The 15,984-nt window shown below is 35.5% G+C and overlaps 2 protein-coding genes across 3 annotated transcripts; both read left to right on the top strand.

The window, feature by feature from the left end:
* Positions 1–541: 541 nt before the first annotated feature.
* Positions 542–15,860, top strand: LOC114724764 (transmembrane 9 superfamily member 3). Of its 2 annotated transcripts, XM_028911207.1 has the most exons (9): positions 542–552; positions 4,294–4,299; positions 11,599–11,773; positions 12,288–12,328; positions 12,929–13,514; positions 13,609–13,746; positions 13,843–13,999; positions 14,103–14,587; positions 15,300–15,860. In XM_028911207.1, the coding sequence occupies exons 3-9, from the start codon at positions 11,622–11,624 to the stop codon at positions 15,517–15,519; spliced, it is 1,779 nt and encodes a 592-aa protein (XP_028767040.1). In that variant the 5' UTR covers positions 542–552; positions 4,294–4,299; positions 11,599–11,621; the 3' UTR covers positions 15,520–15,860. The 2 variants fall into 2 exon arrangements, with proteins under 2 accessions (XP_028767040.1, XP_028767041.1); XM_028911208.1 differs by lacking the exons at positions 542–552; positions 4,294–4,299 and having other exon boundaries at positions 11,561–11,773.
* Positions 2,567–4,281, top strand: LOC114724765 (uncharacterized). Its single transcript, XM_028911209.1, has 5 exons — positions 2,567–2,635; positions 2,764–2,924; positions 3,024–3,120; positions 3,387–3,587; positions 3,754–4,281. Exons 1-5 carry the CDS (start codon positions 2,626–2,628, stop codon positions 4,041–4,043), a joined length of 759 nt encoding a protein of 252 aa, XP_028767042.1. The 5' UTR covers positions 2,567–2,625; the 3' UTR covers positions 4,044–4,281.
* Positions 15,861–15,984: the final 124 nt, after the last annotated feature.

A 15,984-nucleotide genomic window follows, 5' to 3' on the forward strand; every position in this document is an offset into this window, starting at 1 on the left:
TATAAGAGTTTGTTTAACTTTTGTTTTGACTTTAAATATAAGATCCCAATTCCTTTTATCTCTCATATATTTTTATTTATCTATTTTTTTCTCAAGTATTTAGTGTAATAATGGTATTTTCAACTAATACAATTAATTAGTAAATATATTTTAAGAAAGACAATACTTATTTATTATAAATAATAAACTTAACTAATTTACTTAAATTAGTCAACTAACTCTTATCTTGTTATCTTGAGGAGAGTTAGTATTATGCAGCATACGACAAGAATTAACGGGGTTAGAGAAAACATATCATCCAAGATTATCAGACTAAAATTAAGCGCCGATGAGAATTGAGAATTCAAGGATTTTGCCAACCTATGTTTGTTGACGGACGACATAAACCGGAAGGCAGCAAAAAACAGAGTTCGAGGTTTACAATTTTAAACTGGAATCCTTGAATGGATGCTATAATACCCATATTCGGAACTCAAACTCCGAATACACTTGAACTAATTATATCCCCTTCATCTAAACCATAAGCCAAAGTGGATAGGTAGATCAGATGGCGTCCGGAGAAGATGTAAGCAATGCCGTTGACTGAAGGCAGAGCGTCAAGGGTGGCCAGAAACGATTCTGAGAGGATCTGATTCCAAGAGGATACAGGGCAGTGAGGAGGCTTTGGCTCTGGCTCATCGCTATCAGCAATGAGGAGCCGGGGCGGGAAAGAAATTTATACGCTGCTCCTTTCTCGCCGACCCGCTTCAGTCTTCCCAGTTCCCAATATCCAAGAGCCCAAGAGGAACCGATTGTCGTTGGGTCGGGTCAGTTCGGGGTAAGCGGCGTCCCAAACTAACTACCCATCAAAATGATTAATTCATTAGCTTTGTATTTGGGAGGGGGGCGGGGGAAACAAAAGCAAGATTCATTAGCTCTGTGTATATAAATCATTTGTATTCACCCAAAAAAAAAATCATTTGTGATGCTTTTATTTCAGTTTTTCAAACTAATTTATAAAAATGATTTATTAGTTATTACTCATTTTGGTTTTTTTCCTCAAATGAATAACAGCGCGACCTTTTTTTTTCCAAAATGAAGTTTATTCCAAATCTAGCATATATATATTGCCATCAACGATGTTACTTTTTTATTCAGTTCATAAAAATTTATGAGTTAAGCCTAGAAGCTCACCAAGATCAAGATATATTTTTAGACTCAAAAAACATCTATAAATATATTTACAGATCACTCAACAAGACTCTCATATCAATAAAAAAATTTGAACTCATAGCCTTATAATTACGAGCCAACTCCCTGAATCAACTTTTTGTTGGCCAATGATGTTAACTTTTACAAAAGGCGCAGATGTGAAATTTTATACTTTATTTTATGAGCTGTGTGTTTGAGAGTTTTTTTTTTAAAAAAATAGCAGCAGAGACCTTTTTTAAAATACAAAACAGCGTTTTAAGATAACTTGGTAACGTAAACATTGAAAAATGAATATGTTAAATAAAAAATAAAAAAGCTTTTAAAAGGTTTGACAAAAATAATATAAAAGGTAAATACTTTTTAAAGAAATTATTGTATGAATTCCTCTATGTTAAATACGCTTTAAGTCTATAAATGATCCAATTTAGAGAAGCCAATATCCATCCATTTCTCTCAGGTCAGGTCTCATCCATCGGTTAGCTCGTGCAAGAACAGAGTTGAGTGTTCTTTACCTCTTCAACTTCTTTTTCCTTAGTCTGACTTTTAAAGTGTATCAAATTGACCCAAGGTAACATCTAGCTATGAGGCACGCCGGCTGCCGTAGATTGTGCAATAGCAGATTATATATTCACACAAACTCACACGTTGGGAGAATAAAATTCCATATGATTGTCCCGTGCATCCAATTCCAGACCCTTGCTACTACCCATGATTTGTTTCTTTTTTTCCTCTTCTTCTTCACCAATTTATTTCACCTGGACCCACTGCATCAAAACGCCATCCGTGGTGGATCCCTCTTCCGTGCTTGCTAAATGATGTTCAACCATGCATGATGATTCTTCACTTGGTGCAATATATTACTCGAATGACCCCACAACTGCTTGAGAAAATGTGCCTGAGAAAAGTCAAAAAGCAAAAGTCCCAAAAAGAGCAGACGGTTGGTAACCACAGCACCAGGAGAAACAACACAAGGAAAAGCTGAAATTTGAAATGTCTCTTGGGAGGCATATTGTCTTTGGCTTACACTCACTCTTTCCTTTATTACTTGTAGCAGCCGAAGCAGCAGCATGATGCCATCCATATATTTTCTAATTATTCAGTCCCCACACGTAATTCGAATAAATTTATTAACTTGAAAAAAAAAAAGAAGTCTAACACAGTTTCAGAATCCCAAGGAACATGATCCACTTTTTTTCTTTTTCTCTCCTTGCCCCTTGACTGAGTTTTACTATTATTGCTTCTGAAATACCCTATTTTTCTCTTTTCTTTTCTGCTTTAATCCGCAATTTGAATGCATAAATAGACCCAAGCCCATTTCTCATCACTGGTAGGCACATTGTCATACACTGTACCCCCAACTCCAAGATGAGTGAGCTCTTCCATGAATGTTCCCTAGGTTGGGATTATCAAAACCTTGGAGTTCTCAACACTGAAATGCCTTTAGGTACAACTTTTGTTCCCCTCTTTATGTCCTCCTGTTCTGGTCTCTATACACTATCATGCTTCTTGGGTAACGCGATATTAGTGCTTATATTATCATTACTATGATGACTGATGATACTCAATTTGCAGTTATGGCTGAGAATAATATTGCACCATGTTTCTCACCTCTAGAGTCTGATTTCTCATCTGGGTACTTGGAAGACGCTTTAATTGAGTTTACTTCCAAACGTCGCTGCTTGCTGCCTCATACAGATGGACAAAGCATGAATGTCGACATTGATCTTCAAAAGGTAGATCTCCTCCTCTCTCAACATTCTTTTTAGTTTGAATCTCTTCATTTCTTGATTGTTCTTGAAATGATATTGACATGTACAGTGTATTATCCCCAGAACTTTTGGAACTTCGAGCCCATATGGCACCAACCAGCAGAGAATTTCTATTGCATAAGCATGAGCCAGATAGAAAGCAACGTCAGGGAATTTTCAGGTTTCCATGTGTTTCCTCAAGCATATTCATGAACTGGTTTCAAAGCACAGCCATACGACTGCATTCAAAATATTCTAAAGTGCTTTTACTGTTGTAGATAATCATATTGAGGACCGAAAGCATAATAATTATAAGCAAAAGGAAAAGAATGAATGAAGAACATTGAACCATATTTGCCATTGCTATGATATCTCTTTTTGTTCGTTTTGCTGCTGCAGCTAAGCCACTTTGAGATGCTTAATTATTATTTCTGCTTATTTCTATAGATGAGCACGTAAGCATGTCCATGAGCAGAATCAAAGAGGAATCGAACATTCAAGCAATGACAAAAGGACAAGAAAAGACAACATTATCAACCTATGAATCCCCTGATTCATCCTCATCTTCCTACAAAATCCAAGTTAAATCCACAACCACGGATGAGGAGAACCTAGTCTGCACAGACCCCACAACTGCCTCCTCAGCAGGTATACACACACTTTCACTCCAATTATTGAGGTATTAATTGTTAACGTGAACAATGTTTTTTACGAAGGAAAAAAATTTTGATACAGAGAGAATCTGACAAAAATTTAATGAACTCTAGTCTAGCCATGACTACTGTATATGAATTTTTGTGTGATTTATGTAAAGGATGTAGCAGTGAGAAGAGGAGGAAGAGGGTGATATCAAGAGTGGTGTATCCATTTGCAATGGTCAAACCAGGAGGGATCAGGGAAGGGGAAGTGACTTTGAATGACATAAATAAGAGGATCCTAATGCCTCCAACGAGGCCAGTGAGGCACCCCGTCGGAGACTTTGCGAGCCGGCCATGCTTGTCAGCCACCGGGGCAGGCCTTTCAGGCAAAGCAGTGGTGGCCCTCACTAGGATTCACACTCAGGGAAGAAGAGGCACCATCACTATAATCAGAACCAAGGGTTGATCACAACAATTTCATGCGCCGGAATTGAAGCAGCTTTTTGGTTCACACACACACACACCGAGACATCGTGTGTATGTGTGTTTGTTTGGTTGTTTTTATTTAGACCTTCCAAGTTTCAATTGTATAGATATAGAGCAAGTCAGTTATAATTATGTGTGCCTTAATTAAGTATTAAAGCCGTTGTGGTGAGATTTATATTTGAGGACCAACAGAAAAAGTTGTCTGGGGTGAATTGATGATGAGAAGAAAGAAAAAGGTGAAAAGAAGAGGAAGGAAATGGTAAAAAAGATGGGTCTCTAGAGGATTGAGATTGTCTTTAATGTGTTAGGGCTTTTGGTGTTTATGACGAGGACAAAAGGAGAGATGGCAGGCACTCTTTGTTCCGCAAAAACCACCTTTTGTTTTTGGGTCGTCCTTCCTTTGGGAGGGCTTGTTTGATTCATTTTCATCTTGCTGAAACAGTTTTGTAGAATAATTTTTTAAAATTAGTTTTGAAAAAAAAAAGCTGTTTAAATAGTTATATTAAAATGTAAACGAAATAATGGATGAAAGAATGATTTATTGTATTTACATAATTGTTTTTAGTGGAAACATTTCCTTACCTAATACCTATTCTTTAATTTTGTCGACTAAAAGGTAATCAAATATAAAAAAAATTTCTTTTTTTTTTAATTCATTTCTTAGAAGACATGTACAATAGCATATTTTAAACAATCCTTTCTGTGTTTTTTTTTCAGAATTAAAACTGTTCTAAAAATAAGAAATCAAACAGATCGTAAACATCTGTTTTTTCCCCCTTTCCTTTCTCTGCCATTTCGAATAATCGATGGAGGGAAGAAATATACCATATTGTAATAATGAATGAAACAGAGAGACAATAAAATACATAGTTGGAAATCAAATTAAATTTTTGAAATAAATGACCATTTGGTAAATTGGCATATATAATTCAAGATATCACTTTTTGCTGCAGACAACATTTTAAATTAAAATTTCTAGTATTTATTTTTGTAGGCAATGAATATTACAACCGGTAATATGGGTTGACCCGTGGGTTCAACCTACAAAAAATAGTAGGTTAAGATTAGCTAAAAGTTAACTCGCTAGTAAACAACGCTTTTCAACCCGCACTGCTTTACCCACAACCCGCCGCAGGTTACCCCGACGGGCTAACCCGCATTTATTTTATTATTTGTTTTTTAAAATTTTATTAATCATTATGTATATTATTATATTATATATTCTATCTAAAAAATATTTAAAAATACATATATCATTTATTTATTTAGTATTTTTAATCAAGTATTTGAAGAAAAAATAAAAATTTCATTATATTTTTTATATTGTATAAGAAAAAATATTTTAAAAAATAAAAAAATTTAAAAAAAGTTCGTACGTTAGTAGGCCAACCTGTCAACTCATCATGACGTGTTAGGATTGATTAAAAGGCAACCTGCCACTATACAATACTTTTTTAGTCCACACCGCCTAATTGTAACCTGTTATGGGCCAACCCACAACTTACAGGTTGGCCCATATTATCACCTCTAATGAATATGTTTCATTATATGAACAGTAGATGTTATTATACTCCAGGCATGTTTTGGGTCCCAAATACTTGAAAGTTAACCTTATTTTGATTATGGTCTTTTGGTCATTGTTTTAGGAACTAAAATGGAATCAAGTTTCAAGGACTAAAATTATTAGTTTTAATTTTAAGGAGGTTAAATTCTAAAATCGTGTTATCCCTTTTCCCACACTAATAATCTAATACATAAAATTAAATTTTCAATAATAAATGGATAAATATATCATGCAATAGAAAGCTAACATACACACGCAGACATAAAATGTGAAGTTTATAACAAATCATGCTGCCTACGAATAATAAATATGAATAATTTATTATTCAAATTTTATACAGTTTAAAAACTGACAATTTAATATAAGTCTCGTCTCTTGTCAACAGGGTTTCTTGGTGGGCAAGACTGATTAATGATTTTTTTTAATAGCATTTTATATTAATATTAATTGGTCGGTAGTGAACTGGCAATGATGCTTTTTGTTTCGTTTATTGACTCGACTTCCCTCCTCTCCCTCGGTCCCTCCTCACCAGTCACCAAACCGTCAAGACGCTTCCAACAGGCCAGCAGTTTCCTTTTCTCAGATGCCCCCCTCGTGCTGTACGGTACTTTCGTTATTTGTTATTGTTATGATGTTATTTATAAATCATTTTTATCAAAATTAATAAAAAAATATAGAGTTTATTCTTATTTAATGTACATGAGAAAAAAAGGTACAATTATACTATATTTATGTAAAAAAATTAATGATATGATTTATAAATATAACAAAAGAAAACACTATATAATTCTACCTTATAATTAGGGACTAGATGAATATATGATTAATTATAATCACGAGTTTTTATTGTAGCATACAGGAATATTAGACATTTCGGTTTATGCTCAGTTGTAGCATCACTTTGTACGCGTACATTTATATTTGACTCTTTTATAAAAATCAACAAAAAAACAAAAAGGCATCTGCTTCCTTAATCCCAGCATTTTAGATTCAACTGGACCGTCGTTACATCTCATGCGATAATAATTAATAATCTTAATCTACGTTTATTTTGGAAACAGATATGCTTATTGTTGATGAAGGAAAAAACAGAGAGGTAGTGCTATAGCTGCGCGAGGCATCACATATATACATATTACATATACAAGGGATGTATGTGTATATATACACACACACACATACACACGCATTAGGTTGGTCATCATATCGCCGGTCAAATAAAAAAGGCGGGTCATCATATCATCTGCGACCAGACCATAGAGACCCCTTCCGAGGGAGAAGCTTAATTCAAAATCTTGCCGGGTGGGCCTTTTTATCATCCGACCCGCCACATTTTTGACTTGGCTAGCCTAAGTGTGCCACCATGCAATCTCCCGTCACTCAGGTCCTGTATGTTATGATGATTGAAATAATTTATAAACACGTTTTACATAAATAAAAATAAAACTTTTTTTTATATAATTATCTCATATTCTGTAAATCATAATTAAACAATTATTTATAAACTACTCTAAATGAGCCCTCAACTTTTACGTCTACAAAATCACTTTGTGCGACACGCGTTCCTTTTTTTTTCCTGTGTTTAATTAGTTTTCTTGACTCGGTCAACCATATTCATTCAATTCTTATCCCATCCCTTTTTAATTTATTTATTTTTTCCTCCGATCCATTTCTCAATACGTTTTTTCCCCCCCCCCCCCATTTCTCAATGCTACTACCATATTCATTCCCATACAACAAATACATATGAATAATGTTTGTCCTTTAATAGTGTCCTGCTTGTTGGTTCTTTGTTCCCTGTCATCATACGCGACAGTGTTTAATTGTATGGTAGTCCGGGAAATTAAATTTTTTTATATATATATGCATGCACATCCATCGCAATCATGAATATAATATATATTTAATCATCAGCTCATCACAGAGCTCATGATCATCAGATCATGACTGCGCTCGCCACGTGTGGCCACTATATTTGCAATCTACTGGCCCCATTCTCAAGAAACCAAACAATTTCCGTCGCTCCATTTTTTTTTTAAATTTTTAATTGCATTTAATAACTGGGGCCGATGATCGCCCTGCTCTGCCTCCTGAAGAGAAGCTGCCATGGATATGTTGCCATAAATCGCACCAAGCAGAAGAACATAAGAAATTAGTTCTCAAAAGCAATACCGCCAAACATTCAGGTATCCGCACAAGAATTAAATAAATTCATTCACAAGCTTAGCTTAAAGAAAGCGGGAGGGAAAAAAAAATCCAAATCGTCATCGATCAATGAGAAATCTGAATGGGCGATATTTCCTCCAGCTAGCCGTGAGTGAATCAAAACAGAGAAAGACAGCTATACCGTGTAAGCAATTAAGATGAGAAAACAAAAGAGCGATGGGGTACAGAAAAACGGAAGCTAAAGATGAGCTGAGAGCTAACAGCGGGACGTTGGGTTTATGAGCTTCTCGCGCGTTCTGGCTAGTTCCGGCTTCCGATGGATCCGTGGGAACAAAAATGTGAGGATGAGGGGGGTGGCGGGGCTGCTAAGCCGGGAAAACCGAAGAAGAAGAGGTCTTGCCTGAAGACGGAGGAAGATCGGAAGGAGGAGGAGAGCAGAGGGCACAAGAAACCATCATTTTGAGGATCCTACTGAGAACCTGACCTCGTTTGGGGATCAAACGCGGAGCGGACGCTGCGGTACGCGGCAGACGCGGAGGGAGGGGGAGGCGGCGGCCAGCGAAGTGAGCAATTCGGGAGGGATGAACATCCATGGCTGTGGGGGCGGTGAGATTATAGAGAGAGAGAGAGAGAGAGAGGAGAATGATGGAGGGATGGATGTGAGTCCGAGGGCGAGCAAGGGGCAGTAGTGCCGACGCAGAGCTTAAACGAGAGCGTGGAGACCGCGTAAGACGCGTGGGATAGAGAGGGAAGAGGGGTAATTTGGTTAATTTGGTGGGTCAAGGAGGACTGCTTCCAACTCACCGAGACGACGCAGAAGAGAAGCGCATGGGTTATTGAATTCTTCCCCAAGCACTGGCCATGCCCGTATGTACGTAGTCCTCTACCTATATTCATAACATCTCTTTATTAATTATCTCCTTATTTTATTTCTTCTTCTTTTTTTCCCAATCATTTGGAGATGTGCTGCTAATGTAATATGCTGCCTTAAGAATTCATGATTTTGTTATTTATTGGCTTCATGATGGTTATAATGTAATAAAAACTGTTACGCTGACTGACACATATCATATGTAATAAAACGCGCTTGCTTTTTTTTTTTTTTTTTAATAATTGAATTGAATTGAATGTGGCAAGTGGTGGTGGGTGGACTTCTCCAACTTTGAACCCGTCTTCACCACACACACACACACACAAAAGCACTTTTTGTTTTGACGAATGCCAACCAAAATTTTTTAACATAATTCCCCAGAGTTTAATAATAATTGGACGCAGACATGGATGAAAGGTTCTTGGTGCATATAGAGTTTGAGCAGATGTACTATGATACCATATGACCTGAGTCTTTCCGTATTTATGAAAAGTCTTCCCCTCTCACTGCCAACCACAGCAAAACGTTATATTCACAGTGGCGGGCTTTCCAACTTGGCATTTACTTCACAACTGCCAACATATTCCGTCACGTTAGTATCAGATCCATGAGTAGATATTATATTAGTTCAGGTCAACTTAAGTATTTCTTTTTCTTCTTAATATAAAACCTAGTTGACTAATTTAAAAAGATTAACAAAGTTAATTAAACCAGTTATTTGTAGTAAATATATATTGTCTTCCCTAAAATATATTTATTAATCATGTATGTTTGAATTATCAATTGACACTAATTTCTTAACATATGCAACTGCTGTAGGAATTAATTGAGGACAAAATAGATAAATATTGAAGACAAAGTGAACTGGGATATTATATTTAAGACCGGATTAAAAGTCAAACTAGATCTTATATTAAGGACCGGAGTTAGTATATTATATTAACTTATGATGAAATATGCTTCTTTAATTTAAGTCCAGTTTTCACGATTTTTTTCCGTTTATAATTATTATACAGAAGGTTGCAGATGGTTATCAAGTGTGTTGCGATGCACATAATTAATGGCCTTTGATCCCCACAATATAATCCATTTGTTTAATTGTGTCGGAATTCCCTTGGCTTTAGAAAGCGGGGTTTTAAGTGAGTCAGAGTATAACTGCGAGCTTAGCTAACTCGCCATGAGAAAGGAAAGGGAAGAGAGTATCCTTGCGTATGCTTGCTTACGAACTAAGAAAGTAAAATGAAATCAGAGGTGGGCTTGAACAAACACACAAATGATTCAGCTCAAAAAAAAAAAAACACACAAATGATTGCTATTAATTACTTCTATCGATTGAGAGTTGATGTTAGTCCTACATGTAAGACTTATTTAACATATTTATCAATTTTTTTTCAAATTAATCCTATTGATATTCCTCTAACAATAATCAAGTAGGAGAGGGAGGGAGGAAATTAAAAAAGATAACTGGGATATAGAAAAAATATATCATACTAACTAATTTAATTAACATCTTTAATCTATTCAAATTAGTTCATTATGTCTTACATTAGGGAGCAGAGGAGTAATATATAGCAAAGCAGCACGCAATCCTAAACAAATAATTTGCGCTTGCCAATATTTTTTTTTTTGGTGAAAGCTTGCTAATATTTTTACTTAAACATATATGTGTGTACATATGCAGAGAGAATACTGGCAAAAAAAAGTATATACTATTTCCGGTCTTGAATATAAGAGCTAGTTGACTGCTTTGAGTAGACTAAAAAAATGAGTTAAGTTAGTTATTTTTAATAAATAGGTGTTGTCTTTTCTAAGATATCCTTGCCAATCAAGTTTATTAGTTATAACTACCATTATTAGAAGGATTATCTTGTAAAAAAATAGATAAATATGAGAGATAAAGTGGATTGGGATCTTATATTTAGGATTAAAAAAAAAGTTAAATGAAGTGTTATATTAAAGACCGGAGGTAGTATATAGAGAAAAAGTCAGGCTATTTACATGTATTTTTTGTTGTTGCCAGAATACTATTATTAATTACTATATTTCATGTAATAAAAAAAAAAATCTAAATGCATATACACACATATTAATTAAATTAGTTTAAATATAAATGACAAAAGATGTATGTTAGTTTCTTTTGCCCCCACAAGGCCAGCTTATTTTTCTTTCAATCCTTAATACAAGATCAAATTAAAGAATTAATGTTAATCCTAAATATAAAACACGTTTCATATAATTATATATTTTTTAAAATTAACCCTATTATATGTCATTAACAATAATTAAGTAGGAGAAGGAGGCAGAGAATTAAAAAGATGCTTATGGTTTTCAAGAAAAAAATTATATTAACTAATTCAATTAACATCTTTAATATACTCAAATTAGTTAATCAGGTCTCATATTAAGGATCGAAAAAGTATTTTATTGCCAGGAAAAACATGCTCAAACTTTTTTGGTTAAGTGGTATTTTTAATCAATAAAGATTTTTATCCATACAACCAAAGCTTGAGAATTTTTAATGCACATTATTTTCTTATAATGTGTATTTTTTTTACAATTTTTTGTTATATATAAATATTTTTTTATTGGAAATAATTTTACTCAAAATGTTGTCGGGTTGTAATTTTTATAGCGGAGATATGAATCTTAGTTCTTATCTTACGAAGGCCTAGCCCCTTCCAATTCTTTCTTTTTTTTTGTTTTTTTTTTGGCGATTTTAAAGTTGGTCCGAAAGAAAAAAGCATCCACGGTAAAGCACCCAAGCTAGATATAAGATAACCCCCCAAAAAAACCAAACAAACAAACAAAGCCGAAGCCAGAATAACAAAAGGAGAAAACGAGGCAAACCAGCGGAACAGAAGTAAAAAATTATATATTATATATTTGCGCATTGACCTCAATCATCCACTGGTTCTCTTTGCTATCTGATCGCAGAGGAGAGGTGAGTGCATAACGATATGGGGAGGTCTTCTTCGATGCTTCTCGCTCTGGCGATTTTGATCTCTTGTTATGGAATCCATGTGAGATCCGACGCCTCTGATCATCGTTACAAGGATGGGGAATCTGTTCCTCTTTACGCCAACAAAGTCGGTCCATTCCACAACCCCAGGTAACTATCGAATTTTCCCTTCTTCCCGTAAGTTTCACATTCTGGTATTCTTGTTGCTTTCTTGGTTTTACGGATCTGGGTTTGGGTCTGATTCGCCGGGGTCTGATTGAGCAAGGCCTTGTTTAGATGCGCTCCTTCTATGGCGTGCTGTATACTGTGATAAGACCAGAGTAATTTGGGAGAAGGGTTATGTTTTCTGGGTGGTGGATCAAATCTGCACTTAAACGTGTTGCTGATATTGTTTAAAGTATCTGGTTGTTGCGGCTTCCATTGCTGTTTTTGGAAAGTTCTAGTTGGTAGGTTATGTTCACAATCTCTCTGTGCCTGTGTGTATGACTGTATTTTTTTCTAGAAGTCACATTGCATGTGCTAATTCCTTTGTTCTGCACATTTATAGAACGAAATATCGACATAACAAGTGAAGTGGGTTGTTATAATCCGTTTTTATAGTTTGACAGGAATAATGAAGCCAAGTATGATGCTATAATCGTGTTTTTTTTTGGTTTGATTCCAGTGAAACGTATCGATTTTTTGATCTGCCCTTCTGCTCAACAGGTCAGTATCTGAATGAAGCTTTGATCTCTGGCTATTCTGACCCGCAAAATACTCTCATTTACTCTATCGATATGTATTTCTCTGCTTCATGTATAAACTAATAACTTATACCTGAGCTTTGAAGAAAATTAGTTTGGGAATTAGGAATGGAGGGAATGCTTGACGGCTGGTTTTGGTACGTTGAGAGAAGCAAACTTTGCTTCTAATGCATGGAAAGTGATATATACAATATCTATTTATTTATTTATTATAACTCATTGCTAAATAGTGTCATGTTCTTTTCACTATTAATATTGTTATTTTTTAAAGCAACGCCAGGATGGTATTTTTTTTTCCTTCATTTACAACATCCTTTCAATTCTGTAACTAAATGGCCTGTTATCAACTCACATGTTGGTAAAGTTGTTTCACATAATATATTCAAACCTCTGGCTGCACTTTTTTCTGTTTTTGTGCAAGTCCTGTGTTTTGAACGGTCTCCACAAAGGAAATTATGCTTTATAGCTTTCTTAATTTTTTTTCATTAACATGTAAGGAGTTATAATTAATGGGTTCTCAATTCATTTGATTTCAAAATGAGTGAATACAACTACCTTTCAGGTCATGAGAGAGATAAAAAAGAAGCTCTTGGTGAGGTGTTGAATGGAGATCGTCTAGTGAGTGCGCCTTATAAACTTGATTTCAAAAGGGAGAAAGACTCTGAAGCTGTGTGCAAGAAGAAGCTTAAAACAGAGGAAGTTGCTCAATTCCGAGATGCTGTGAAAAAGGATTATTACTTTCAGATGTATTATGATGACTTGCCAATCTGGGGATTTATAGGAAAGGTTGATAAAGAAGGCAAAACTGACCCCAGCGAGTATAAATATTTCCTTTACAAGCACATACAGTTTGATGTTCTATACAACAAAGATCGTGTGATTGAAATCAGTGCTCGGATGGATCCTCATTCTGTGGTAGACCTGACTGAAGATAAGGAAGTTGATGCTGAGTTCATGTACACTGTAAAATGGAAGGAAACTGATACTCCTTTTGAGAAGAGAATGGAAAAGTACTCTCACTCTTCCTCCTTGCCACATCACTTGGAGATTCACTGGTTCTCAATCATAAACTCCTGTGTGACAGTTCTTCTTTTGACTGGTTTTCTAGCAACCATTCTTATGCGAGTCCTGAAGAATGATTTCATGAAGTAAGAGTTACTCGTGTATTTATCACCAGATGTTCATTGAGTTTACCTACAGCATTTCATGTAATAATTCTTAATTGCGGTGATTCTTCGCCAGATATGCTCAAGATGAGGAAGCAGTTGATGATCAAGAGGAGACAGGATGGAAGTACATTCATGGTGATGTTTTCCGGTTTCCAAAGAACAAATCTCTGTTTGCTGCAGCACTTGGCTCTGGCACTCAATTATTCACTCTGTAGGATATTCTTTTAAGTATTTTCTTTCTTTTTAAAATGAAATACCCTTCACTCTATGTCATCTTCTGATCTTGTTATCTTGTATGCTTGTACAGCACGGTCTTCATTTTTATTCTTGCACTGGTTGGTGTGTTTTATCCATATAACCGGGGGGCTTTGTTTACTGCACTGGTAGTCATATATGCTCTCACATCAGGCATTGCTGGCTATACTGCTACTTCATTCTATATTCAGCTCGAAGGGACAAATTGGGTATATATGGATTCCTTTCATTGATTATTTCTTAGAGTCTGGGAAGTGCTGGTGTAAAGTCATATAATGGCATGGTTTATTAACTTGTTTTCCTTTTTGATAGGTGAGAAACCTGCTGCTTACGGGATGCCTCTTTTGTGGGCCTCTGTTCCTCATGTTCTGCTTCCTTAACACTGTTGCCATAGCCTATAGTGCAACAGCAGCACTTCCTTTTGGCACAATTGTGGTGATTGTCCTCATATGGACATTGGTAACTTCACCATTACTTGTTCTAGGTGGCATTGCAGGTAAGAATAGTAAGGCTGAGTTCCAAGCACCTTGCCGCACTACTAAGTATCCCCGAGAGATTCCTCCTTTGCCTTGGTACAGGAGTACTCTTCCCCAGATGGCAATGGCTGGATTTCTCCCTTTCAGTGCCATTTACATAGAGCTGTACTACATTTTTGCTAGTGTATGGGGCCACAGGATTTATACTATTTACAGCATCCTTTTCATTGTCTTTATCATTCTGTTGATTGTCACTGCATTTATCACTGTGGCTTTGACTTACTTTCAACTTGCTGCTGAAGATCATGAATGGTGGTGGAGGTATGTATCATATTCTGTTTTGCTTTCTACTTTGGGAGAGTTTGTATCGTTTACTGTACAAATTTCATACATATAACATTGGATAGCGCTGAATTAGTAGTTCAAGTACCTGTTAGATGGGCTGCATTTTGGGTTAAATGAAGTAATTGAAAGCTAAATTGGTGGGATGGGGATTTAACTGGGAATGGTTTTCGATTATTAATTGAAACAAATATCTGGTTTCTTTTCTTGAAAGATTATTTTAAGTTCTGGCGGCAACAGTCATAATTTTTGTCCATTGTGTACATGGATTAGTGGGTTGACTCAACATTTTTCTTTTTACATTTACCTAGATTTTGATCACAAGTAGTGAGGATTTTTTTCCCTTTTCATTTCCTTTGAAACATTGACATTTAGAGTGCTAAAAAAAAAAAGAAAAAAAGAAACATTGACATATAGGACTTCACTAGCTTGAGATCTATTTTGACTCTTGAACAATAACACATGCTGCTAAAATTGTCTCTGAGTCAACCATGGCATTCGTTTTTTTTTTTTTTTTTTGGTTAACAATTTTGCCAATCAATTGAAATTTGAACCATCGTTAGTTTTTACTTCGGCACTTCCTTGCAATTATTATTATTATTATTTTTTACCTTATTTGCTACGAACCTTTTTAGGGGTACTTACCTTTAATACTCAACATTCTTATATTGATGCTGCTGTCTTTGGGTAGGTCTTTTCTTTGTGGTGGATCAACTGGCGTATTTATCTATGGATACTGCTTGTATTACTACTATGCACGATCAGATATGTCTGGTTTTATGCAAACTTCATTCTTCTTTGGCTACATGGGATGCATCTGTTATGGCTTCTTTCTCATGCTTGGGACTGTGGGCTTCCGTGCCTCCTTGCTCTTTGTGCGTCATATATACAAGTCCATCAAGTGTGAGTAGCTGCCTGGTCGAACTTTTCGGTTAACTGATCCTTTTTCTCTGTTTCTTCAAGAGAGAAAATGGGTGTAGGAGTTTTTTATTCTCTTGTAAGGTAGGTTAAATAGTGTAGCTGAAAACAGAAGAAGCATTGAGACTCCTTCCCTGTAATTGGTGTAATGTGACATCTGCGGTTCAATTGCGTGGCTTGGGGGAAGATTTTGTTAACTATGGGGATTTATTTAATCTTTTGATTTCTGTAGTTACTGAAATTTAATTCAAGTAGCTTGTATTAGTAATTTAACCTCTGCTGTTTTGCTTTCTGAGAATGATAACGTTTTTAATGTGAGAAGTTAGTGCCGACCCATCTAGATATCTTGATATTTTGTATTGTGTTTTGTTGGTGATAAAGGCATGCATTGTCTTGCCTTGCCAGAATGATTTGAAATTTGATAAAGGATTTAGAACAACAGAGATGTTTCAAAAGCA

This window comes from Neltuma alba, unplaced genomic scaffold, assembly GCF_004799145.2.
Source record: "Neltuma alba isolate B1F8T4 unplaced genomic scaffold, ASM479914v2 tig00012197_pilon, whole genome shotgun sequence".
Taxonomy (NCBI): Eukaryota; Viridiplantae; Streptophyta; class Magnoliopsida; order Fabales; family Fabaceae; genus Neltuma; species Neltuma alba.